The 27,351-nt window shown below is 40.3% G+C and overlaps 1 protein-coding gene across 2 annotated transcripts; it reads right to left on the reverse strand.

Annotated features, from left to right (window-relative positions):
* Window positions 1-10,258: 10,258 nt before the first annotated feature.
* Window positions 10,259-18,516, reverse strand: LOC132955547 (cytochrome P450 2J1-like). Of its 2 annotated transcripts, XM_061028441.1 has the most exons (5): window positions 18,100-18,512; window positions 16,729-16,891; window positions 16,498-16,647; window positions 14,816-14,976; window positions 10,259-10,531 (listed from the first exon to the last, which is right to left on the reverse strand). In XM_061028441.1, exons 1-5 carry the CDS (start codon window positions 18,298-18,300, stop codon window positions 10,286-10,288), a joined length of 921 nt encoding a protein of 306 aa, XP_060884424.1. In that variant the 5' UTR covers window positions 18,301-18,512; the 3' UTR covers window positions 10,259-10,285. The 2 variants fall into 2 exon arrangements, with proteins under 2 accessions (XP_060884424.1, XP_060884416.1); XM_061028433.1 differs by having other exon boundaries at window positions 16,498-16,891; window positions 18,100-18,516.
* Between the last annotated feature and the right edge of the window lie 8,835 nt (window positions 18,517-27,351).

Consider the following 27,351-nt stretch of genomic DNA (forward strand, 5'->3'; position numbering starts at 1 on the left):
AGGTGTACGGGTAAGGTGATTGATCCGTCTTCACTTGTATCATCAGCAACTATTTTTTCGGTGACAAATGAAGAGCGTACCGAAACGAATATACGGATGAACACTGTCACCTAATGTATCGGAGTGCATTCACTGCTTCAATCTATTATCTGGGATCGATCTGTCATGACTTGCTTTGCTGAGTAACCAATCAGATGTTAGAAACTTTGACGAGCAGCAGTGACAGATACAATTATTTCATGATGCACTGCTGGTGTAGGGACCATGAAATGATTAAGTAAATAGTGAAATAATTAAATAAATAGTGAAATAATTAAATGTGGTTTTACATAAAATGAATTAACATTTTAAATAATTAATTAAACATTTAATTAATTAATGATGTGTTTCATAATTTATTTATTTATATATTACCAATTTTAAATAATTAATGACACATTTAAATAATTATTTAATTATTTAATAACACGTGCATTTAATTTAATTATATATTTATTCATATATTTGTTGATTTATTTCCAATATTAAATAATTGATGACACATTTAATGATTTAATTAATTATATATTTCATTTTGGCACTTTTAGTCCTCCATATATCTATTCAGATTCCTCCTTTAAATCCAAATAGAATCCCAAAATTACTTTATCAACTTTTTCTTTTTGACCATTTTCTGATCAAGTCATTCAAACAATACCGTGTCTTATCTCATTACTAAATATATAATGTCACCATACATTATAATTGCATTATCTTAATCATAATAATCATATTCTTTATCTGTTTCATCTATACATTATTGTTTACCCCTTTTATATTAAATTTTACACATAAAATTCAGGACTTTGTGTGTTTTCTTGTTTAACATTTCCAGAACTTACTTCTTTCAAGATATGAAACTGACTGATTAATTAATTAGTTATTTTCTTCCTTTAACAGGAAGTGGTGCCCCTTCTTAAATCCGAGGTTAAATAAAGATATAACATCTTAATAATTTAATTACGCTACAATATTAAACAGCTCAGTTGCAGTGGCTCTATTCATCACATGTTTACAGAAAAGCAAATCCTCCCTCAGATCATCAGCGGCGATGAATCTGACATAAGTTATTAATAAGCAGTCCTTGTTGCTGTCGGTCGCTTCATCCATCTGCAGGGCAAAACGTTTGTCCCGTATCTTGTCATTAAGCTGCTCCTCGATGTCTTTTGACATGTCATAAATACATCTTGCAATAGTATTGTTTGACAGAGGGATAGTTTTTAATTTACTGGCTGTTGCTTCATCAATCATAGTAGAGACCATATCAACAGCGGCGGGCAGTATTAATTCCTCAGCGATGGTGTGTGGCTTTTACACGCTACTTTATATGACACCAGTTGAGCATTTGACGGCAAAATGGCTGCTTTGGTAAAGGTGCTCTGCTGATGACAGCTGAGAAGTTTCTTTTAGAAGAACTCAACAGGCTTCTGTGTGTGTGTGTGGGATGGGTTGTTTCTAGATGGGGTTTTAACTTGTTCGGCTTCATGCTGTCAGATGCTAATACTTTGAAGCACAACACACACTGTGGTCTCTCTTCGTTACCCACCGTTGTACAGGTGAAGCAGAGGGCGAGATATGACTCGTCATACTTTCTTGTCTTTGATTTTGATGTGCTATCTGATGAAGATTCATTGTCAGCTTTACGTTTTGCTGGAGGTCCTCTCTCAATATTCGCCATGCTTTGCTAGTTGCGCTAACTGTAGTGCATTGTTTGGAAATTGGAATTTTTCTTCTTCGTCTTTTCCCCCCAAACTTTTCGCGCCCCCCCTGTCATTGCCCCAGGGGCCCACTTTGGGAACCACTATGTTAGATGATGCAGAGCATGCTGGGAGTGTTTCTGCAGGGCAGGGCATGCTGGGAGTAAGAGTCATTTAAGTACTCGTACTCAGGCTTCCTTTGTTTCAACACATGGAGATCCCAACAGAAGTGACTGAAAAATAAATGAAACACAAACACGAACATGCATCTGTAAGTCAGACACAGACACACACACACACACACACACACACACACACACACACACACACACACACACAGACACACACACAGACACACACACACACACACACACGCATACACACTGGCCTCAGCTCTGAAGTCCAACCCCTCCCATCTGAGAGTTCTGGACCTGTATTCCAACAATCTGCAGGATTCAGGAGTGAAGCTGCTGTGTGACCATCAGAAGAATCCAGACTACAGTCTGGAGACTCTGCAGTGAGTACAGGGTTGGGTTTAGTCCATCCTGGTCTCTACAGGGTTTCACTAAACACAGTTCAGGATTCGTACAGTCATTAAAAACCTTGAAATGTTTTGGAATTTGAAAATATAATATTTCCAGTCAAAAAGCAGATGCATGGAGTGCTGCATGGGTGTTGTAAATGATTTTGGTAATTAGTTCCTCTGGTGCTCTTTCGTGCGGGGATCCAACTTAGAAGTTTTTGAAGAAGTCTGAGGCACTCAGAGGGTTCAGCATAAAAATCCTTTAATTCATCAGGGCTACAGATTCATAAAAACATGCCAACATGTTTCAGCCATACAGGCCTTCATCAGGGCAGCTACAAAATGGCAGCCAAGCTACTTCCTTTAACGGTTTACAGCCAGTCACATGATCAGTAGTAGTCACATGGTTTAGTAAAAAGGTTACACATTTAAACAAAGAAAGTTAATCATCAAAATGTAAACATCATACCAAAGCAGATGAGAAGTTAGAAGTGACTAAATATACAAACAAATTACTACAAAAGTGCTGAAAAAAAAACCCAATACACCTAGAGGAAAGGAGAAAAGTCCAGGGGGCTCATCTATCAACAGTGTGTGAGCACGGATCTGTGTGTAATGAGTGTGTAAGAACATTCCCACGCAGAGTGGAATTGACCAACTTGTTCTTTTACTTAGAAATGTGTGTAAATATACGCACAGCTCTGAGCATGCTTACACACAGAATCTAGAGGTAGAACATTGAAACTACAAATAAAAAGGACCACGAGTGTCACAGCACGCCAGAATCCATCTCAACCTAGATGCATGTTCCCAGTTTTTTTAAATTCAAAACACAAAATAAGTGATTTTGTGTGGTTTGAAACAGACCCGTTGCCTAATTGGTCTGAAAACCTTAAAAAGTCGTCTGTGACAGGCGTTACTTTGAAATGTTACATCATGGCTGGTTTTGCATTATTAGATGATTTGGTGAAGCGTGCGCTCCACAGTAAGTTCAAAAGAGCGCACTGATCCGTTTGGTCCAGCTTGTTCTGTTGGGAGAGCGTCACTGTTTGATTAATCCCCCAGAGAGAGCTGTGCCCCCGACCACGCTGTAAATGTTCAAGGGTGAAATTGTGGAGCAGATACTTCTCGCTTTTGTGCCGTGATGCTTTGTTATTTTTTGCACTGAACTTATTATCAAACTTCATCTTGGTGTTTTCTCCTCTGACCTGTCACCTTCTCTCATGCAGCATTTGTTCTTTTGTCAGTAACTTCCACTAAGTGAAAAGACTAATCATTTATCTGGGTCACTTAGCGCGAGAGTTACTAACCTTATTTTATCTCTTTATTTATTTATCTATTTCCCTTTTTTATTCAACCTCTTCCACTTCCATTCCTGTTGTTAAGAAGCTCCTTTTCTTTGCTCTCGTAGTCATTATTCTGGTGAGGTAAATATACATATTCAGGTGGTTTTTAAAGAGGTGTGTTGTTACCATAAATGTTTAATTGGAGGCGTTTCTGAATGCCATTAACTCTAACTCTGGCATTAGGCTGCTTGTTCATAGCTTTCAATCAGCTTATAAAGTTGGTGTGAAGTCCAAATTGACTTTGGGTTTCAAACAGATAGGTTCGTTGTTAATCTTCATGTCAAACACTTTTTGAATTCCAGCTCATCACAGACCGACTCTTTACAAACTGACAGATGTTTACAGACACTTAAATGTCTGCTGTGTCTGTTTAGCGTCTTTTTAATGTCCGTCTTTTCTCCCTTATTAAACTCTGCTAATGTTGAGAAGTTTCACTGAAGTCTGATCCAGTCAATTAGTGATATTTGATAAGGGGGCGTGTCTGTCTGTAAAAAGACTTCCTGGAAGGCTGGTCTCAAGTTTCCTCGATCCTCTGTGCTGAAAATAAGAGACATGAGACGTCCATCAACATGGCGGCACAGAACGACTTCTGGTTCAAGCCACGAAAAATAAGAGACATGAGGAGTAGCCATTTAGATTCAGAGCAGTTAGACATTCTTCATCAGACTGATTACAGCAAAGTTAATGTTTGTTATTTTTCTGTTATTTGAAGTCAGAATAAATTCAGTTTAATGATCCCTGAAATATGACGTGAAGTTCTGTTAACTTTGCACCAAACAAAGAAATGTTCTTCAGAGGGACATTTTTTCATTTCCCTGTGAGGACACTTGAGATAAATCACTTGAACCTTTACATCAGTAAACGTTGAATCAGCACTTCCTCTTTCCCCTGAGTGTGTTTAGGTCTTAACATGACCTGTGCTCAGGTGTGTTGGTGGGGCGTTGCTGTCTCAGGGGGCAGAAAGCAGCTGCACCATGGACCAACAAAAACCTGCTCTAAAGTCATGGTGCAGTGTTTCCATGCTATTTAAAGGCTCCATTAGTAAGATGGTGAGATGCACAGACACAGACAGGTTCACATTGTTCTTCCACAAGGCTCGTAACACACACAGGGACAGATTACACACAGCACACCTGTGAGACACTGCAGTTCATCCAGGTGGAAATAACTCTTTAAAGTGTGTTTAATGTCTGCTGTTATTTCTGTCCCAAAAGGCCGAGAAAATCAGAAACTGCTGCTGCTAGATTTAAACACAGTTTACATGAATCAACAGTAAACACATCACTCAACTGTCTCTGACATGATGATGCCTTCAAGGACTCTCAGTAAACACATCACTCAACTGTCTGTAACACGATGATGCCTTCAAGGACTCTCAGTAAACACATCACTCAACTGTCTCTGACATGATGATGCCTTCAAGGACTCTCAGAAAACACATCACTCAACTGTCTCTGACATGATGATGATGCCTTCAAGGACTCTCAGTAAACACATCACTCAACTGTCTCTGACATGATGATGATGCCTTCAAGGACTCTCAGTAAACACATCACTCAACTGTCTCTGACATGATGATGATGCCTTCAAGGACTCTCAGTAAACACATCACTCAACTGTCTCTGACATGATGATGCCTTCAAGGACTCTCAGTAAACACATCACTCAACTGTCTGTGACATGATGATGATGCCTTCAAGGATTCTCAGTAAACACATCACTCAACTGTCTCTGACATGATGATGCCTTCAAGGACTCTCAGTAAACACATCACTCAACTGTCTCTGACATGATGATGCCTTCAAGGATTCTCAGTAAACACATCACTCAACTGTCTCTGACATGATGATGCCTTCAAGGACTCTCTGTCCCTTTAAGCTTCAAGTCACCAACACGTGACCACGAGAGCTGAAAGGTGGCGTGCTACTTTACACGCCCACTTCACTTCTGAGCAGGACTGAAGTCCCTGCTGCTCTTCATACTGGATGTTCTGTATCACTGATAATCAGAATAATCATGATAACGATGATATTATATGATCAGAATAATAATGATAATAATAATAATAACTTCATTTATATAGCACCTTTTAAAAACACAGGTTTACAAAGTGCTTTGACAAACAAGAACAAACTAAACCAAACACAGAAGAACATAAACAACAGCAAGAACATAACAAATACAAAATACTAAAAATAATTAAATACAATTCAACAGAAAAGAACCCAAAGTGCACGATACACAACAGACATATATAACCCGACCATAACAAGAACCATCATAAGAACCCAGGAAACACAAGAACCATCATAAGAACCCAGGCAACACAAGAACCCAACAACACGAGCTGAGACCAAGAGGACCAAAGATTTAAAAAGATGTAAGAAACAAAAAGAGATAAAATCAAATCAAAAGATAACAGCAATAAGAAGGTAAGAGCAGTAAAAGAAATAGAAACAAGTGGTTAAAGGATAAAAAAAAACCTATAATATTAATAAAAAGTAAATATAAATATAAAACATAAATAGACAAAGTAAGTAAGATAAGAAATTACCAGTAGAGGAGTTAAGATAAGAGCATACATAAAGAGCATAAATAAAAGAACAGTAAGAAGTAAAAGAAGATAAAAATAGTAAAACCAGTAAGAAAAGACATTAAGAAGACGACATCACATAAAAGCAAGTCTGTAAAAGTACGTTTTAAGTCTGTAAAAGTACGGATTTAAAAGAATTGAGAGAGTCTGTGAGTCTTATCGCCTCAGGGAGGGTGTTCCAAAGTCGAGGGGCCCTGACGGAAAAGGCCCGGTCACCTTTAGTTTTAAGTCTCGACTTAAAACTAAACTGCGGGCTGGCTCATATGGTGTCAGGAGCTCTGTTTTATAGCTTGGAGCCAGCCCCGTCCGTGCTTGTTGTTGAATAATATAAAGAATAATCATGAAGTCTCTCTCAGAGTGTAATCTCTGATTTATGTATTTTTATATCAACAGGTGGAGGACAAGTCTTTAAAGAGAGGATCCTGCCGATCACAGAGCTGGAAGCAGCAGCTGGTGTGTTGGTGAGTCTTTAACTGGGCTGTGTTACTGGGAGTCTGACGGACCAATCACAGCGCAGATGACTCTCAGCGCTGCAGTCTGAGCTGCTCTGAGATCAGCTCCACCGCCACCGTTCTATTCTCATATTCTGAATTCAAACTGCTTCATGACTCAACGACCGAAGATTAACTCTTTGATTTGGATATAAATGTTTCTGTTGCAGCGCCACCCTGTGGACATGTGTAGTGGTGCAGGTTATTCATTGACTCATATTCAAAGATAACAGTAGAAGTTGATTCCACCTGTGCAAGTTAAAGTCTGAAGTTCTGCTTTTAACCACGAGTCGTTGGTCGTCTGATAATAAATCAGTCGTCTCTTTGTTGGAGGCTTCACTGAGTTTTTAAAAGAACTACAAACAGGATGTCTTGATCCAGATGCAGAGTCAGCACCTGAATATTTGATGTAATATGAGATGATATAAAAAGAGCTGAATAACATGCAGACTCAATCATTGATATTCATTCATCATGTCAGGGTAACAACGGACACGTTATCAAACTATCTTTATTTTTAACTTCTGATGTTTATTACACTTTGATGTTTGAACCTCCTGTTTTTATTATCTCAGGATTTTAAATAGAAATAAATTCAATCTGTGGAGGGTTTTATTTGAATAATAATTCATGTTTAGGTTCTGTTGCTGCTATCACTGCTTTCTGCCAGCAGGTGTCACTGTTTCCACAGTTTCCTCCCAGACTGATCGATCTGAAGGGATTATTTCTGTGTCAGGAAACACAAAGAAAGATAGATGATGCCAGCTCTTTTATTTGTTCTTATGTTTTTATATTTCATGTTCAAGTTTAATGTCTCTTTTTGTAATCACTGCCCCCTAGTGGACAGGAGTGTGGAGCGTTCCAAAGGCAGAAAAATAATCTTTTGGACTTCTGTAATGAAGGGAAGTGTGAAGGAAGTTGAGCTTTCTTTGAGTCTCTCTGTAGTTTGTAACTGAATACTTGGACTCTTCTTCACTTTAGAGGGAACATGTTCTCCACATTTCTTCAACACAGTCTCTACGAGTTCCTCGTCTGATCTAATTAACCCCGTGTTTTAAGATGGGCTGGTGTTTCTGCTCTTGGTGTAAACCCAGACACAGTGATCTTTCTGTCATGTTGTTCATGTGTGTTACTCTTGATAATTCACTCAAATAATGTCTCTAGATTCTACAAGTGATTTACTTTTTAAATAACTGACACCATGTCAACACAAAGTTTCACTGCTTTCAATCCGCCTCTTATACGATGGCCATGTTGCATTAAATAACATCAACCACTTCTGTTTATTAAATATCACAGTGGGGATTTTATTAAGGCTGTACATTAATCTTCTTTGAAATTAAACTTAATTTGACTCAAACATGAAGTTGGTGTTATTTTCTGATGTTTTTGTAAAGTATAGTAACAGTCCCTGTAACTATAGTAACTCACTGTCCCTGTAACCATAGTAACTCACTGTACAATATAATCTAGTTGTTTAATAAAGAGAAGTTTTTTACGTCTTGTTTCTGATAACATAAACATGTTTTGAACAAAATAAATCCACAGAAAGAGGAACAAAAGGCTGCCGCACCTCCACCGTCGGTAGGCTACTTTATAGTGTGACACACAGCGGAAGTAAACAGCGCAAGCACCAGTTGTGAACGCAGCTACATTTCCTCAGACTTTCCTGTTGTCCTAGTTCATATTTTTTAAAGTTTAATAAAACCACAACAATGTGTTCAGCGGAGATTCTGAGAGACTTTATCAACCAGCGACTAATGGCTGCTGCGGAAGACATTTTTGTAGTTTTTAAAAGAACTATCGTCGAGTACGAGGAAGAGATCGAACGTCAGCGCAGACTGCTGGATATCGTTTGGAAACTGACTTTTGCAACAATCCTGCAACAAGTATAGACACTCCTGCCGTGCAAGATCCACAAATGTGTACAAATATCTTCAAATGTGTGTCTGACAATCTGCAAACACATTAGTGGGGTTTGTTGCCCTGAGCCATTACTGAGGACATTACTGAGCTGGATAGCTGTCGTGGGTGCAGTTTTACTGAGGAGGCTACGATGGAGGGCCCATTATAGTTTGTGTTTATGCTGTGTGAAGAGTCCATCAATATTAACTCATCCATTCATACACATTCACACACTGATGGTAGAGGCTGCTGAGTAAAGACTCCATCAGTATTTACTCATCCACTCATGCACATTAACACACTGATGGTAGAGGCTGCTGTGTAAAGAGTCCATCAGTATTAACTCATCCACTCATGCACATTCACACACTGATGGTAGAGGCTGCTGTGTAAAGACTCCATCAGTATTAACTCATCCACTCATGCACATTAACACACTGATGGTAGAGGCTGCTGTGTAAAGACTCCATCAGTATTAACTCATCCACTCATGCACATTCACACACTGATGGTAGAGGCTGCTGTGTAAAGACTCCATCAGTATTAACTCATCCACTCATGCACATTCACACACTGATGGTAGAGGCTGCTGTGTAAAGAGTCCATCAGTATTAACTCATCCACTCATGCACATTCACACACTGATGGTAGAGGCTGCTGAGTAAAGAGTCCATCAGTATTAACTCATCCACTCATACACATTCACACACTGATGGTAGAGGCTGCTGAGTAAAGAGTCCATCAGTATTAACTCACCCACTCATACACATTCACACACTGATTGTAGAGGCTGCTGTGTAAAGACTCCATCAGTATTAACTCACCCACTCATACACATTCACACACTGATGGTAGAGGCTGCTGTGTAAAGAGTCCATCAGTATTAACTCACCCACTCATACACATTCACACACTGATGGTAGAGGCTGCTGTGTAAAGAGTCCATCAGTATTAACTCATCCACTCATACACATTCACACACTGATGGTAGAGGCTGCTGAGTAAAGAGTCCATTAGTATTAACTCATCCATTGAAACACATTCACACACTGATGGTAGAGGCTGCTGTGTAAAGAGTCCATCAGTATTAACTCATCCATTCATACACACTCACACACTGATGGTAGAGGCTGCTGAGTAAAGACACACACACACACACACACACACACACACACACACACACACACACACACACACACACACACACACACACACACACACACACACACACACACACACACACACACACACACACACACACACACACACACACACACACACACACACACACACACACACACACACACACACACACACACACACACACACACACACACACACACACACACACACACACACACACACACACACACACACACACACACACACACACACACACACACACACACACACACACACACACACACACACACACACACACACACACACACACACACACACACACACACACACACACACACACACACACACACACACACACACACACACACACACACACACACACACACACACACACACACACTGAGGGTAGTAGATCATGTACAGCAGTCCCCAGTGTAGAGTAGTTGTAGTAGTTTCAGTTCCAGCACCAAACAGGTCCATGGTGCAAAAACACAAATTCTTGATAAATTCTTGTCCTCCTTCTATCAATGAAACAAATTACAGATGCATCAGTTAACATAGTTAATCAGTTCTCTATAAAGAGACCAAACATGAGACATACAGATGAAAGTTTTTACCTCTCCCATCTCTGTGAGGAAGCAGTCGATGTAGTCTCTTGGTGAGGACGGGTCAAGACTCTCTCTGTGTTCTTTGATCTTCATTTCTATGAAGTCAACGATCCTTTGTACCAGAGTAAAAAACTTCTGGTGAGATCCGGGAAGCCACTTCATCAGCCAGGGCAAAGTGTTGTACATCTACAGAGCAATGAGACGGTCATTAAAAACTAGAACACAGACACAGGTTTGAGGGCAAAACAATTCTTTGAGGCTGTTTATTTCAAAACAATCCCACTGTGACATCACAAGGAGAGCACATTTGAAACAGAGCTTTTTTCTGTGTTGTAAGACTTATGCAGACCACAAACAAAGGACTGGATGGGTTTATTTCACATTTTGTGGGTCAGTAGACACTCAGGTTACCCAAATATATGTTCAACAACACTGAAGAAGTGGATTTTTCTGAATATGTCCCCTTTAAAGCCTCGTACAAAAAATAGGTTAGGTCATTGTAGTGTATTTTCCTGTTCATGGGAACTGCTGTGTTGGGTCATTTACTTTAGAGGTTATGAAGCCACGGTCATGATTTTCAGAGTTTAGATTTTCTTGTTTTAGTTTTTCTCATTGTGAGTTTCTTAATGTGCCCTGGTTTGATATTTCCTGTTTTATTTTGTCTTTTCGTCTCACTATGTTCTCGGCCCTTTCCGAATATCCACAGTTCAGTAGGCAGTACGTACTTTTCAGTATGGAGTTTCAGTATACTGAACTTTCGTGGTCATTCAGTATGCAGTATTTGAATCAGAAGAAGTAGGAACAAATATCTGCTTACTGTGCGCTACTACTGAATAGTAGGTACTAACAGTATACAGCACGGATAGTGTCACGGATCTCAAAAACGAAGAGGAGGACCCACATGCAGGATTCTAAAACTATTTATTCTTTAAACAAAAGGCAAACAAATACTTACTTCCAAAAAATCTAACAAGAGCAGGCGCCACGGGTAAACTAACATGCGACAAACGCCACCGACAAACACATACAATGAACTGAAACAGAAGGGAAGAAACACTGAGACTAAATAGACAAGGGAGTAATCAGACACAGGTGAAGACAATGAGGGCAATCACAATGGAGGGAAACACACAGAGGAAGGAATGAACAAAACACACTAGAACATACAGAAACATTAAACACTGAAAAACAAAACTAGAAAAGACCAAATCATGATGAATAGTAGGTACTGTCTAATGCCTACTGACAGATTGAGTAGGTACTTGGCAATTCAGATACAGCGCTAGTGTGTATTGTTGTTACATTCTTGAGTTCTCTGTTTTTCTTTAGTGTTTCCTGATTTTAAGTTGGGGTTTAAAGGCCCCCCCCCCCCCCCACATGGCTGTTTTGGATGCCCCTCAGTTTACCAGATATGAGAGCAGTTATCAGGTCAACAGGTGTTGCAGCGATGGAAGCGGTCAAGAGAAGTGGTTCAGATAGAAGTGATTGTACCCGACCTAAAAAGCCTCTGCATGTTTCTAATAAGCTCCACGAGCAGAAACGTGCTCAAACTAGGATCAATATTGGAGATGCTTTTGAAAAATGGAGAGGTTATGTTGCAGATCCCACTTCCCCTTTAAGCCTAGTCTGAACCAATCAAGCCACACCTGAGCAATTAAGAGGCCTGCAGCAGGCCATGCTCAATCCTTTTGTTTGCTTCACACTGCTGAGCTGCATGACAGGCTGCTGACAACTCTATTGTGACTCTGATAGATGCATTATTTGATTAAATCATCTGACTACTATGCTTGTCACAAGTGGAATCAAGTTGTTGAGAAATAAAGCATGAAGAAACTCTCCTCTGGTCCCTGCACTTTAATTGGTGTACCACTGCAGAAGCTGTATTTTTGAACTGGTTTTACATACACTTTCTACAGGTTAGAACACAGAAAGGTTTACAGACCCATGCAGAGCTGGATAAACACTGAAGCTTCAGAGTCCACCACATGGTGACCTGTGTGAGCATCCACTCTAGAGAGGAGGGGGGGGGGCAGCTCTCTACAATGTTTTACATTTTAAACACTAGGTGTCAGAGTTACATATTGCTCCTTTAAAGAACATGTTATGGTTTCTGTCATCATAGCCATCATGCTGTTTAACGCTAAAGGTAGGGATGTCCCGATCAGCTTTTAAGGTCCCCGATCCCGATCCGATACTTATATTTGCCTAGATAAGAGATGGTCCACATTTTTAGTATGACAAAAACAATGTTTGTAAACATTAAGTAACTACAAGACGTCTTCAGCTTGTTACATTCAACTTAGTCCAGATGGTGTTGTTGTAAAACTCACATATAAAATCAAATTTCTACTCAGAATGGTGTAAAAGCTTTTACCTTTAATATTCAGTCATGAAAACAAATGACACATTCACTTAGTGCTTAGTTAAATAACAAGTACACTTAATATAAATTGTAGATCCACTTTAAAGTGGTATAAACAGCTTGGCTGTAATAGGCACAAGTTTAACAAAAAATGAATTCTATAAAAACGAATTCAAAACATCTAATTTCCACATAAAAGTGGTATAAACAGTTTCACTTGAATAGGCACAAGTTAGAGAAAACATGAATTCTCTAAAACATATTCCAAAAATTACAATTCCTATTATAGCATCCTTAAGTCAATAAAAAACATAACTTTATGTAGAAGTATTACAATAAAACCTGAACATCAAAATATAAAGCACTCTTAACAAAACAATTTCTCAAAGTGCATTTGGAGCTTCTACAGTGTTCTTTAATCTATTCACTGTCACTTCAAAATGAAATGAAGGTTCTTGTTTAAGAAAACCAGCATCTCTACCCTGTTGGCAGAGAGGCGGTTCCTCTTCTCATCAATGATGTTGGAGACAGCACTAAAGAGTCTCTCACTGTCCACACTGGTGCATGGGGCACAGAGAAACCTAACTGCAATAGCAGCCAGTGAGGGAAATCGTGCAACATTTGCCCTCCAGAAATGTAGTGGATTGTCTGATCTGGGGATGGTTTGCTCTGTGAGGTAGGTCTGCACCTGAACAATAGCTGATGAGGCAGTCACAGATCCAATCTCCAACTCATTCTCTTTTAATATCTCATCAAAGACAGTGCCCAGGCTGCTGCTTTCAGTGTTTTGATGTGGTACCTTCTCCACACTGCACGCTTAAGCTCGAAAGTGGAGGAAGTTATCCAGTGCGCAGTGAGGCTCAGCAATGACATGGGACAAACATCAGAGCTCCAAATATCTGTCGTGAAGCTAACAACAGTTACATCATATTTTAAATCCCCTAGTATGTTGTCACAAACTTTGTTGTACAGCTCCGGTAAAGTGGTGTCAGAAATGTAGAGACGAGACGGCAGGGCATAGCGTGGATCCAGAAGCTCCAAAAGACGATTAAAACCTGCATTCTCTACCACGGAGATGGGCTGATTGTCCAAAGCGATGAATTCAACCACCTTCTCTGTAATCCTTTTGGCCTTTTCGCTCCCTCGTCCAAAGTTTGTTGCTTTGGCGCAGCAGTTTTTTGCTCTGTTGCATTAGCGAACGTGCTATATTCCATAGCATGTTTGGTTTTTAAATGTCTTATCAAATTGGTGGTATTAAACGCAGCTCTAGTGCTACCACCTCGCGAAATGATGGTATTGCAGACGTTGCAAGTGGCTGTTTGACTTGTTTCGCTCTCTATTTTAAAATACTTCCACACTGCTGACATTTTAGCCACGGTGTTGATACATGTGCGGTGTTGTTGATACTACTACGTCACTCGCGTGTTTGCGGTCTGCCGCAAATTGTGCTAGGTTTACGTCAGCTGATGTAAAAGATCGGGGTGAGCTGATCGGCCTCAAATTCCCGATCACCGATCAGTTAATAAATGCCCAAATCGGCTCCGATCCGATACTAGACATCGGGATCGGGACATCCCTAGCTAAAGGAACAGCTTTCTTTAGGGGATTAGCAGAGCAGAGGAGAAACAGCCAGAGGAAACATAACGAACACTAAAACAAGAGTCAATGAACTTCGGATCTTTGCAGGTTTATTGGTAAGTTAAGTGTGTGCTTTGGTTAGTGGAGGTAAATTCAGTGGCTCTACCATCCAGATCCCTCCTGCACATGTCCTGCCTCCAAATGTCATTACTGGTGCAATATGTCTGAGCCCATATTTACAATCTGTCAAAGTGTCTACTGGGACAAAAACAATGTCTTAAATAAAGGTAAACGTTACAATATTCAGATCTGGCATTTTATTGCACAAATATTTGAAGTATAAAATGACCACTTATTTCACTTAACTTGGCGTTCATGTGCAGGGATCTTTGTTTTAATGAGTACACTGGTTATTTTCTTTAATGGCTTTTTATGTTTGTTTCATTGAAGAACATTAAGTTAAAATAACCCATTGACTATTCAGGTATCAAAAAACAGTTTACTGTATCTTTTTTACACATGAAGCTCACCTGTACACTTGGACTTCCCTGTAAGAACACAATCTCATTGAAGTCCTGAAGAATACTCTGGAACCGCTTGTCAGTGTACTCGTAGCGATCCCCAAACACCAGGCAGCAGATGATGTTGGACACAGTATTGGATATCAGCTGCTGGGCATTAAAAGGCTGTCCTGCCAGGTAAAAAGTAGATAAGAACAATTATGGATTTGATATCATTTTGATTATGAAGAACAAACAGGTTGTTATCAGGTTCTGTAAATACTGAGTACCAGCCTCGTAAAAATCAAGTAAACAGGTCTGGTCCTTAAGATAATGAAGCAGGGATTTAGAGTCACATGTAGATGATCTGGGGTTTATAGTCCACCACTGCAAGGTGTTGGTGCTTCTTTGTGACAAAGTTTAAGGGTAGGGGAAATGACATGTCTAGTTATTAAATATTAATAAAGGTTACTACAAAGTCTACTAGTAAGCATGTCAGTTGCTGATGTTTAAAAATGTTTGTTTTTATTAGTGATAAAACAATCACACAGCATTCACACTATTGTTATTCAAATCTTTATTATTATTCCTCTACTTCCGTGCGTTTTTTGGCCCTCTTCTCCTCTTCAACCGTTTGTGCTACTTCCACCATTCAACTATCATACTATCCGGCTTCTTCGGGACATGATGGCTATGACTTTTCACTTTTTAACTACTTCTACTTTTTAAGTTATTTCACTTTTTCCACAAAATTTTGCCCCATTGAAATGAATGGGAAAATTTTCCACTTTTCCACGTTTTTCTCAGCCTTATAACTTTGGCTGTGTTCTGCCCATTTTTGCTTTAAAATGTTCACACATTTGTCCACTATTCATACTACTTTCACTTTTCTTGCTACCTTTTATACTTTTCAAACTGTACCTCCAACTGTTTGGTGAAGTTTTGAACTTTTTTCACATTTTAGAGTGAGTGACGTCATCACTAGAGTGGGACAGAGTTCTGAGATAGTTTCAAAATCTCCCGAACAAATTGCTCTACTGACCACAATCTTCACCCCACACACATAAATTTACCCTCAAAATGTAGGAAAACTTGTTCTCTCTCACACATTGAGTTTCCAGGACAATTGGAGAAAACGTTTGTATACTGTGAGCTTCAAAGCGGCAGGTGGTCCAGATACATCTCCATCTGGGGTAATGTTAAACTTCAGCCTGACTTCACTGACCAAACCTCTTGGGACTAACTTTTTAAATCGCTGTGGTTTCCACATTTCTTGGATCCCAGACATGAAAATCACATCAACGCGTTCAGCCATTTGTCCTCTTGCTCACAAAATCATCATTTAGCCACCAACTCTCAATTTAAACTTGAAATGAGCACCCAATAGGGAGACGTTTTCCCCTTTTTCTCATTGTCTGACTGCATTTAAGCAGTATCTTCTACTTGTTCTATCACTTCTACTACTGTTTCTTCATCTTCTACTAATACTTTTACTTCTTCTACTTCTTGTTCTTCTGCTTTTACTGCTTTTTCTTCTTCTTCTTCTACTACTATTCTTTTACTATTTACTCTTCTTCTACTTTTTCTTCATCTTCTACTATTCCTTCAGCTGTTTCTGCTGATTCTTCTTCATTCAGCAGTGTTTTGCAAAACATTTCAGCGGTCAGCATTTCCACACATTTTCCGCAGGTAAATGCAAATTGTCTAGTTGCCTTTGTGATTGGCAAAAGCCTCGGTGAGATATTGGCCCTCCTGCTGGATGGATGGCTCCAGGGTCTTCTTGCCCACTCCAAAGTTCCTGAGAGTATGAAGAGCGAATCTCCTCTGTTGCTTCCATAGATTGCCGTTTGACATCACCAGACCTTTAAGAGACACCAGAGGATTAGGCTGAGAGTACATGGAGATCAGTATAACTAACAGTGACACAACAGAAAACACACTACCTCTGTTTCCAAACATTTCATCAAAAAGAGGTACGACGGGGCGATCAACATAGTCCTCCCCTCTATGGACCAGGGCCTCCCTCACAAGCTTGTAGCCATTGATGACCACAACTCTTCCACCAAAGAGCCTCAGGCTGAAAATCTTTCCATATTTGTCTGCAAACTGAGAACACAGAGCAGACAGGTGTTCAGATGAAACCATGACACCACAAACACTCACTTGGCTGACGCTGATTTTTCATTTCCCTTCTTAGGGCCAAATCACACAGAGACAAACTGCCAGTCAATGTGCCTATGTGAGTAATGCTATGCTAGTTAACCTTCAATCAACGGCTTTCACAATCAGAAAGACCCACTGTTACCCGCCGTTGAATCAAAGTCCATCCACTGGCTTTCTGGTGTTTAAGTCTCTCTCTCTCTCTCTCTCTCTCTCTCTCATCCACACACACACACAACTACACTTTTACACCTCATTCACAAGTTTTGCTTGATAATGTTTGTTTGCTTGGATTTGATTAAGTTCATTGATTTTGGATTGATGTTGCTTTGTTTAAATAAATTCTGTTATAATTTAAGAGAGCAGTTGTTTGTGATTACTGGTGTATTTGCATTGTGATATAAGCTGGGTGCGAGTGTAACAGAGTTAGAATGAACCTCTTTTGAATTTCTACAAAATTAATGTGTCTGTCATATGCATGTTACTTTGTTGCCGCCTGGTGGTCTAATAGCGCAACTGTAGGGCTCCTAGCTGGCCACCGTATGTACCTCAGCAAAGGTATATCTCCTGAGCTGAAGGTGGGGGTGTGTGTTTAGTACTGCGACCAACATGTCTCTGTTTAATGTTTTAAAACTGTTCCAAAAACTTTAGAATAAAAAGGAAAGAGATCCAGAGTGAGAGCAACTCCGGCTGTTGTGGCGTTCTTCCTGCACCATAAACATCTGAGACAGACACACACCCTCCATAGTCCAGCAGAGAAACACAACCGGTTACACGAGGGCTTTGTGTACATATTTCATGCCTTCAATTTATTAAATATAGTTATTAATTATTAATAATATTAGACAGTAATTAAATAACTAATTTGAGACTGATTTTAGTGATATTTTCGTTATTTTTCACTGGTTTCAGGGTGGTGTCCCCGAGTCAAGTAAACATAGTTTAATAACATTGTTATTTATATTAATAAATAATCAAATATAATTATTAATAATATAACCAAATTTGACTTGATAAAACCCCAACACATGTAATCTTCTAAGAACTTTAAACGATGACTTTGCACAAACATCTTTATTTTTGAATCCCTAAAAAATCAAGCTAAGGAGATTGAACTTTTTAGACCTATGTGATGTGATAATGCATAAACTCACCTCTGTGAACTGCAGATGAAGCCTGGCAAGTCGGATGCGATGAAGGTCCCCGATCAACGGAAGAGGCCACGGTCCGGGGGGAAAGTTTGTTGGGACTCTGTTCTTCCAAAAGTCGGAAAAAAGCACAAAAACACACAAAAATATCAGAAAACTTCTTCCATCCATCCACTCAAACCCGAGGACACTTTTCACTGTCTCCATTTGGACAGCTGTTTGTTGTGCTAAGTTAAAATTGCGCTACACAACACTCTCTGGGAACAGGACTCAGGTAAAACTGTCAGACGTAACCACTCACAATAATGACTGTAATATTATGATGGGAGTTCCGGTTCACGTACCTAACCTTCAAAATAAAAGCATAATGCACACACGCAGGAGTAAGTAGTCTGTGTTTACCTACTGCAGTGTACCAAGAGTGTACCACAGTCTGAATCTATAACTGTAATATATAGATGGTTTAACCGAGGAGCAGCATTAAAATGCTTCCTTGAATTACGCACGGAGATGGCAGAGATTCATGGCGCATGAAAAGTCAGTGACAGAGTTAGATTACGATAGTGCGGATAAGTAGAAGAACCGACTGCCAGACTCATATCAAAAGTTTTTTAACAGGTTGGGAGACCGCTAGGGTGCGCAGGGATGTAGGACGCGTTTCTCCGGTGCTCCTGGGAATGTGACTTACTTTTAAAAACTTCTGGCAATATCCTGGTCATTTATAGTTCCAATACACAGAGTATATATTTACAAGTACTGTAGGTGACTTTTGTCAACCAAAACGACCAAAATGTCTTCTGCTCGTCAAAAATCGGAGCCGGCAAAACTTCGCCCTGTCCTGAATCGGCTGCTCAACAGGTTGTTGATTCTAGTGCTAACGCTCTCGATGCCGAACTTCTGAAATCCATGATGGACTCCCTTAAAGCTGATATCTTTGGAAAACTTGACTCGCTGTCATGCAGTCTCCGCTCCGAGATTACCTCTGTTCGTAAAGAGCTGAAAGAGTCGATAGAACCACTGAAAAAAAAAGTCGAGCAACATGGGCTAACCATGCTAGAGCTCGAGCAAGCAGCTACTGACCATAGTGGCCGTATAACGGAGCTGGAGGCTACTGTTAGCAAGCTAACATCTAAAGTTGGGCATCTGGATGATCGATGTGAGGACCTTGAGGGGAGATCCAGGAGAAACAATATCCGGCTTGTGGGTTTACCGGAGGGATCGGAGGGGCCCCGTGCTACTGAATTCATTGCCCAACTTCTAGAAGAGCTACTTCGCCTGGATGAAAAGCCGCTGCTGGATCGTGCCCATCGGACGCTGCGGGACAAGCCTAAAGAGGGAGCTTCACCCTGACCATTTGTGGTGAGAGTGCACTACTTTCACCTTCGCAACGAGATTCTTCGCCGAGCTGGGGAACTCTCCCCTCTCCTTTATCGAGGCAGGAAGATTTCCATCTTTGCTGACTACACTTCCACTGTCGCTAAAAAGATGGCTGCCTTTGGAAATGTTAAGCGGCTACTCCACTCATGCCCGGGCATTAAGTTTGGGCTGCTATTCCCGGCTACACTCAGAATAACACTGCCGAGCGGAGACACACTTCGGTTTGACCCAGCCTCCGCAAACGACTATCTCAACAAGCACCTCAAGAAAGCTGTCACCCCAGGTGATGTTTGAAGAGACATAGCTTATGTGAGTTTATGCCGCTGGTTTACCGTGCCTTCATTCATTTGTTTACATTGACTTGGACTACATTCCAAGTAAGGCATTGCTGCACAGCGCACTACAGGGTGACTCGGTTAGCTGTCATTTACGGCTATGTTTCTCTTTTTTTTCTCTATAGATGCTCTGTTTATTTTATACGTGTTCATGTTTGACTACGTCACTTTTCTCCCTCAGGTAGCTGTGCGTTATAGCTTATATATAGCGATGGCTACGATGGAGCGATTAGCACGTCTTATAAGGGTTAATGCACGTGTCTCGTTTGGGGAGACACTTCTGCCAGGGTGGGTGGGGGCAACGTGGTTAGTTTACCACAAGGGAATGTTCTGTTTTGTGTTCTTTGTCGGTTTTGTGGTGGGTTTGCTTGGTCTACATATGCGAAATATATACACTAAATATTGGTTTCTTATCTTCACGTCACTTTTTTTTTTCCAGTCCTTGCTTCTCATGACATTGCCATAGCTTTGCCCAAATTATCACAGCAGGATAGGGGTGGGATAAAATTTTGCAGCTGGAACTGCAGGGGTTTAAATAATCCCATTAAGCGCAGCAAGGTCCTGCACCATCGTCAGCACCTGGGTGCCCAGATAACTTTTTTTTACAAGAGACTTAAAGTATCTGATCATTCCAGACTAAAAAGTAGCTGGATTGGCCAGACTTATCATTCTTCATTTCCTGGTAAATCCAGAGGAGTAGCCATTATATTCCACAAATCTGTTCCCTTTGTTTGCTCTAAGGTTATTGCGGACACAAATGGGAGATACGTAATTATTAGTGGCAAAATTCACAAAACACAAATGCTTTTTGTTAATCTTTATGGTCCCAATTGGGATGATGACGGCTTTTTTAAAACACTGTTCTCCATTCTACCAGACATCTCCTCACATTTTCTTATTGTTGGAGGAGATTTCAATTGTTGGCTTGATCCGAAAATGGATCGCTCCTCTACCCAAAATTGCACCTCCTCGAAGTCCGCTAAGTTGATTCAGTCTTATAAAGAACACTTTGCCATATCTGACCCCTGGCGTTTTTTTAACCCTTCTGGTAGAGAGTATTAGTTTTTCTCTAATGTGCATCATACCTTTACTCGTATTGATTATTTTCTCGTTGATAATAGAATCCTTCCATCTGTAAAATCTGTTTCATATAATGCAATAGTCATATCCGACCATGCCACAGTCACTATGGACGTAAAACTTGAAGGATTTGATAACAAATGGCGTTTCAACAACCGCTTACTTTCAAACAAGGACTTTGTGGATTTCATCTCAAAGCAAATAGACTTCTTTCTCAGCGTAAATAAGACCCCAGATGTGTCTGTATCTGTGTTATGGGAGACCCTAAAAGCTTATATTAGAGGTGAAATAATCTCCTATTGTGGTTTCGAGAGGAAAATTAAAAAATAAAAGTTTAGTGAACTGACGAAACGCATTTCACAATTAGATGCGATATATGCCATCTCCCCCTCTCTATCTCTTTTCAAAGAACGTCTTTCTCTGCAGACTGAGTTTGAGGTTCTAGCTACAGATCACACAACAGAAATGCTACTGAAATCCAGATATACTTTTTGCGAACAAGGGGACAAGGCTGGTCGGTTGTTAGCCCACCAACTGCCACAGACCTTGGCAACTCACCAAATTCCACAAATAGGTACAGCTTCAGGTGTGACTATTGATCCGAAGTCAATTAATGACGAATTTAGGGATTTTTACAAATTGCTATACACTTCAGAAAATACAGCGGAGATTTCTCACTTTGAAAGTTTCTTTAACTCACTTAATATACCCAATGTCCATCCTGATGTTGCTATTGACTTGGAAAGAGATATTACTGTTGAAGAACTCATTACAGCAGCCAGGTCTATGCAGTCTGGGAAGTGCCCAGGGCCGGACGGATACCCTGTTGAATTTTACAAGACGTTTCTCCATAAATTGGCCCCTATCTTGATTGATATGTTTAACAAATCATTTGAATCTCTTTCATTGCCCCAGACACTTACCCAAGCCTCAATCTCCTTTATATTGAAAAAGAATAAAGACCCTCTTTCCTGTGCTTCATACCGCCCCATCAGTCTTCTGAACGTGGACTCTAAATTACTATCCAAACTTTTAGCCTTACGCCTTGACTCAATACTTCCAACCATAATTTCCCCCGATCAAACAGGTTTCATTAAAGATAGGCATTCGTATTTTAATTTAAGACGTTTGTTCAATACAATTTATAACCCACCTACATCTACTGTTTCAGAAGCTTTAATATCTTTGGACGCCGAGAAGGCTTTCGATCGTGTAGAGTGGGGCTACCTTTTTTACACACTAGACAGATTTGGTTTCGGTCAAAAGTTCATTTCCTGGGTTAAGCTTCTTTATTCTTCTCCCAAAGCCTCAGTTAGAACGAACGACACGCGCTCTGAATATTTTCCTCTCCACAGGTCAACGAGACAGGGTTGTCCCCTGAGCCCCCTGCTATTTGCCGTAGTAATGGAGCCACTTGCGATTGCGCTTCGTTCTAACCCCCTCATCTCTGGGATATCCCGATGTGGTTTAGAACAGAGAGTCTCCCTTTATGCGGACGACCTTCTTCTATATATTTCCGATCTATCTATATCCATCCCTGCTGTACTTACCACACTCAAATCTTTTGGTTTTATATCAGGTTATAAGATAAATCTTGGTAAAAGTGAGTTATTTCCTCTGAATGCAACCGCACACAATTTGCCCCTACACAGTTTTCAATTTAAAATATCTCATCACTGCTTCACTTATCTTGGCATTCAAATTACAAGCAATTTTAAAAGTCTCTTTCAAACCAATTTTGTCCCCTGTTTAGCACGTATGCAAAAAGATTTTGATCAATGATCATTACTCCCACTGAATTTAGCTGCACGGATCAATTGTGTTAAAATGAATACTCTTCCAAAGTTTTCCTATTTATTTCAATGTATACCGATTTTTATCACTCAAAAGTTTGTAAGAAAATTGATAGTTTAATTTTGGGATTCATTTGGAACAGGAAACCCCCCAGACTGTGTAAAGACTTTTTACAAAGACCTAAGTCTTCTGGAGGGATGGCCTTACCAAATTTTAGGTTCTATTACTGGGCTACAAACCTCAGAATTGTGCTGCACTGGATCAGATCTGTTACGCTTCACCCCCACCCCTCTTGGTTGGCTATGGAGTCCCTCTCCTCGAAACCCATGTCACTGATATCTTTGGTACACTCCCCCATCAACAGCCCATTCTCCCCCTATGTTAAAAATATAATTGTCAAAACTACCGTAAGGATTTGGAACCAATTTAGGCGTAATTATTGTATTAATGTATGTATTTATTGTTTCTTTTTTGTCTTCCCTCTTGTACTCTGCTTTAAGGACTGAGATTGTTATGCACACTAACAGCCGTGATCCATAGTATGACCAGACTGACCACCCTGTTCAAATGTTGTTTGTTTTTGTTTGTTGATGTTAACCTTGCAACACTGTCACTCACAAGTACTAGAGATACATGCAGTAATATGATGTACTGTATATGCACAGAGAGAGAGAGAGAGAGGGAGAGAGAGAGAGAGAGAGAGAGAGGAGCTCAAGGTGACAGTTCCCCTGGTAGTCTAAGCCTATAGCAGCATAACTAAGAGCTGGTCTACACCAGCACCAACTATAAGATTTATCAAAAAGGAAAGTTTTAAGTCTATTCTTAAAAATGCTGGAAGGCGGTTCCAGAGGAGAGGAGCCCGATAACTGAAGGCTTTACCCCCCATAGTACACTTAGAGACTGTAGGTACCACTAGCAGGCCTGCATTCTGGGACCGTAATGTTCTCGAGGGACAGTACGGCACTAGTAGCTCCTGAAGATAAGATGGTGCCTGGCCATTTAGAGCTTTGTAAGTGAGAAGAAGGATCTTGAATTCTATTCTAGACTGTATAGGGAGCCAGTGCAGAGAAGCCAAGACAGGAGTAATGTGGTCCCTTTTCCTAGTTCTGGTCAGTACACGAGCTGCAGCGTTCTGGACTAGTTGAAGAGTCTTTAGAGACTTGCCAGAGCACCCTGACAAAAGAGAGTTACAATAATCCAATCTGGAGGTAACAAATGCATGAACTAGTTTTTCTGCATCATTTTGCGACAGGATATTCCTGATCTTGGATATATTACGAAGGTGAAAATAGGCTGTTCTTGAAATTTGCCTGATGTGAGAGCTAAAGGACATATCTTGATCAAATAGAACTCCTAGATTCCTAACAGTGGTGCTAGATGCCAGGCTGATGTCACTAAGGACAGTCAAATCACTAGAAAAAGTCTCTCTGAGGTTCTTCGGGCCTAGCACAATAACTTCAGTCTTGTCTGAGTTAAGTAGCAAAAAATTTCTGGTCATCCAGGTCCTAACGTCCTTAAGGCACGTTTCTAGCTGAGTATCATCTGCATAACAATGAAACTGTATGGAGTGTTTCCTCATAATATTTCCCAGAGGAAGCATATATAATGTAAAGAGAATTGGTCCAAGCACTGAACCTTGTGGAACTCCATGGCAAACTTTAGTGTGCATAGAGGACTCATCATTAACATGTAACACCAACTTCCATATTTGGTCCACACCGGGACTTGAACCGACAACCCTCCAGTTCCCAACCCAAGTCCCTACAGACTGAGCTACTGCCACCCAAGTCCAAGATAATGTTAAAGTTTTCTATACAATTATACATTAGCCTATATATCCATGTGTTGAGTTATAGTGATGTTGGCAAAATTAGTCCAGCACACTGGAGGTGTCATTTGAACAAATCCGGCCCCTGACCCAATAGAACTTTGACATCCCTGCTTTATGGTATACCAGAAGGTGCCGAAAAGAAAGATATGACATCACGATGGTGCATCATGAGGGACCATCGAGAGCATCCTGACCAGCTGCATCACTGTGTGGCTTGGGAGCTGCACTGCTGCCAACCGCAAGACCCTGCAGCGCACAGTGAAGGCTGCTGAACGGATTATCGGTGTCCCACTCTCCTCTCTTCTGGACCTTTACGGTACCCGCCTCACCCGCAAAGCAACCAGCATTGTGCGTGACCCCACCCACCCCTCACACAGCCTCTTCAGCCTCCTGCCATCGGGGAGACGGTACCGCAGCCTGCGGGCCGGCTCCACCAGACTGGGAAACAGCTTCTTCCACCAAGCTGTCAGGAAGCTTAACTCTCTCCCCTCCCCCCCCCCCCCCCCCCCCCTCTGCCCCCACGAACACTGGATGTTGAAACCCCCTCCCGTTTGCCACCAAGAACTCTGGAATAATAACTAATTATCAATCCGTTTAATGCACACTGCACATATTGCACAAGTTACTTTTTCTTAAAATTGTATTTTATTTATTTTATTTACCATTTTGCACAATTTAGAATTTATTACTGTAAATATTATTTATCTTAATTTATCTTGGTTGTATTGCACCGCGGGTCGGAGACAAAGGCAATTTCTATTCCACTGTATGTCTGGCATATTTTGAAATTGACAATAAAGTTGACTTTGACTTGACTTTGACTTTGATTTGTGTCTGACTTTCTGAAAACTGTGCTCGAGTTGCAAGGAGATGTAGAGATTAGGCTGAGATAAGGATGCAACAGCACCACCGAGGTCTATAATTGTGAGGTTTCTGGACTTTAGTGTGAAACAAATGGTGCTGCAGCAAGCATGGAAGCAACGAGACATTCAATATGGAGACCGGAGGGTTTTCTTCGACCAAGACTACTCCCCTGACTTGCAGAGGAAAAGAAAAAAAAAGGGCGAGAGGTAATCAAAAAGCTGAAAGAAAAAAACATCAGAGCCCAGTCTCCATATCCGGCTCAACTAGAACTTTTCCTCGATACTGGTGTAATGTGGTTGCTTGTCGGTCCCCGGGAGAGGCTATAGAAGGGTGACGTAATCATAATTTATTCACTCTTGTAGATAGCGGATTACAACAAGTAGGAGGACAACTGGACGCTGTAGTGACTCATTGTTTTAACGGTACGAGAGTCCCCATGTTGTGCTATGAATTAAATCATCTCTGTTGGGCTTTAATAATTAGTTTATATTTTATTATCGCTCTTAATCATCAGCGGCAGCAACGGGAGTAAACTTGCTGATTATTATTGTGCAAAATGAATGTATCAAATTGTGTGACACTGTGTAATTATTTTCTTATATATTTTTTTAGTATGGCTCATCACAACATTAAAAGCACACTTGATGAATTAAAGGTATGCTATTTTGGGTTGACACTTTTAAGAAATGTAATTAATATGTTTTTGATATTGATTTAAAGTCTTGTTTATTTCTCTAGGACTTAACTCAAAACTGTCACTGTTTTTCCCCACTTTAATATTTACTTAATTGCATTCCACTAGACTACTGGAAGTTCATTATTGTTTATTTGGTTCAATAAGGTTCCATCACTGTTTTGTTCTTATTGTTCAGAATTTTTCGGCAAACATACTTGTGAAGATTGAGAACGGCTGGTATATTACACGTGGCAACATAATAAGGTTAAATTTATTTGTGAACATTTTATTTTTTGTTGAGGTAACAACAAATGAACAAAATCAATCTTGTTAGTTACAATATTAAAGGAATAAACCATCCCATAAAGAGGAAAAAAATCATGAACCAGTTGAAAAGATTAAATTGTTCTATAGCATTACTTCAGGAGACCCACTTGAGTGATATGGAACACAAAAAACTTAGAAGGGAGGGGGTAGGGCAGGTTTTTAGTGCATCGTGCGGCGATGCAAAGAAAAGAGGAGTGGCAATTTTATGTCATCGATCGCTCTGCCTCATTCCAGAGAAGGTATATGAAGATAAGAAGGGACGGCATGTCATGATTGTGGGTACAATTGGGGATACTTTGTTGACCATTCTAAACTTATACGCACCAAACGAAGAAGACACAGGCTTCTTTAAAGAAATTTCAGCACTTTTAGCTTCAAAAGCAGAGGGGCTGGTTATAGTGGGTGGGGACTTCAACTGTGTGTTGAATCAGAGAATAGATAAAAGGCCATTTGTCCAGGGACCTAATACTCAAAAATCTAAAACCCTCTGTGGTATGATAGAGGAGCTTGGGCTTGTAGATATTTGGTGCTTAAAGCACCCTAAAGACAGAGACTTTACTTTTTTCTCTAAGGTTCATGGGAGCTACTCTAGAATCGATTTTTTCTGTGTATCAAAACAAGATGCTTATAAAGTTACAGACCCTTTCTCCTCTGTTATTTGCTATCAGTATAGAGCCTTTAGCTGAAATGATAAGGGAGAACCCCAAGATAATAGGAATATCAGATGACGCTGTATGCTGACGATGTTATTTTATATATTAATAACCCCCTGTGCTCTATCCCAGCCCTTTTAGATAGCTTACATGAATTCGGGGAAGTATCCGGTTACAAAATTAATGAAACTAAATCAGAAGCTATGATGCTTGTTGGCAGGTGGCCTTCTGAGCTGGACAAAAAAGTTACACTTAACTGGTCAGCACAAGGCTTTAGATACTTAGGCATAATGATTACTCCAGATACCTCAGAATTATTTA

Source organism: Labrus mixtus, chromosome 3 (assembly GCF_963584025.1).
Source record: "Labrus mixtus chromosome 3, fLabMix1.1, whole genome shotgun sequence".
NCBI classification, from domain to species: Eukaryota; Metazoa; Chordata; class Actinopteri; order Labriformes; family Labridae; genus Labrus; species Labrus mixtus.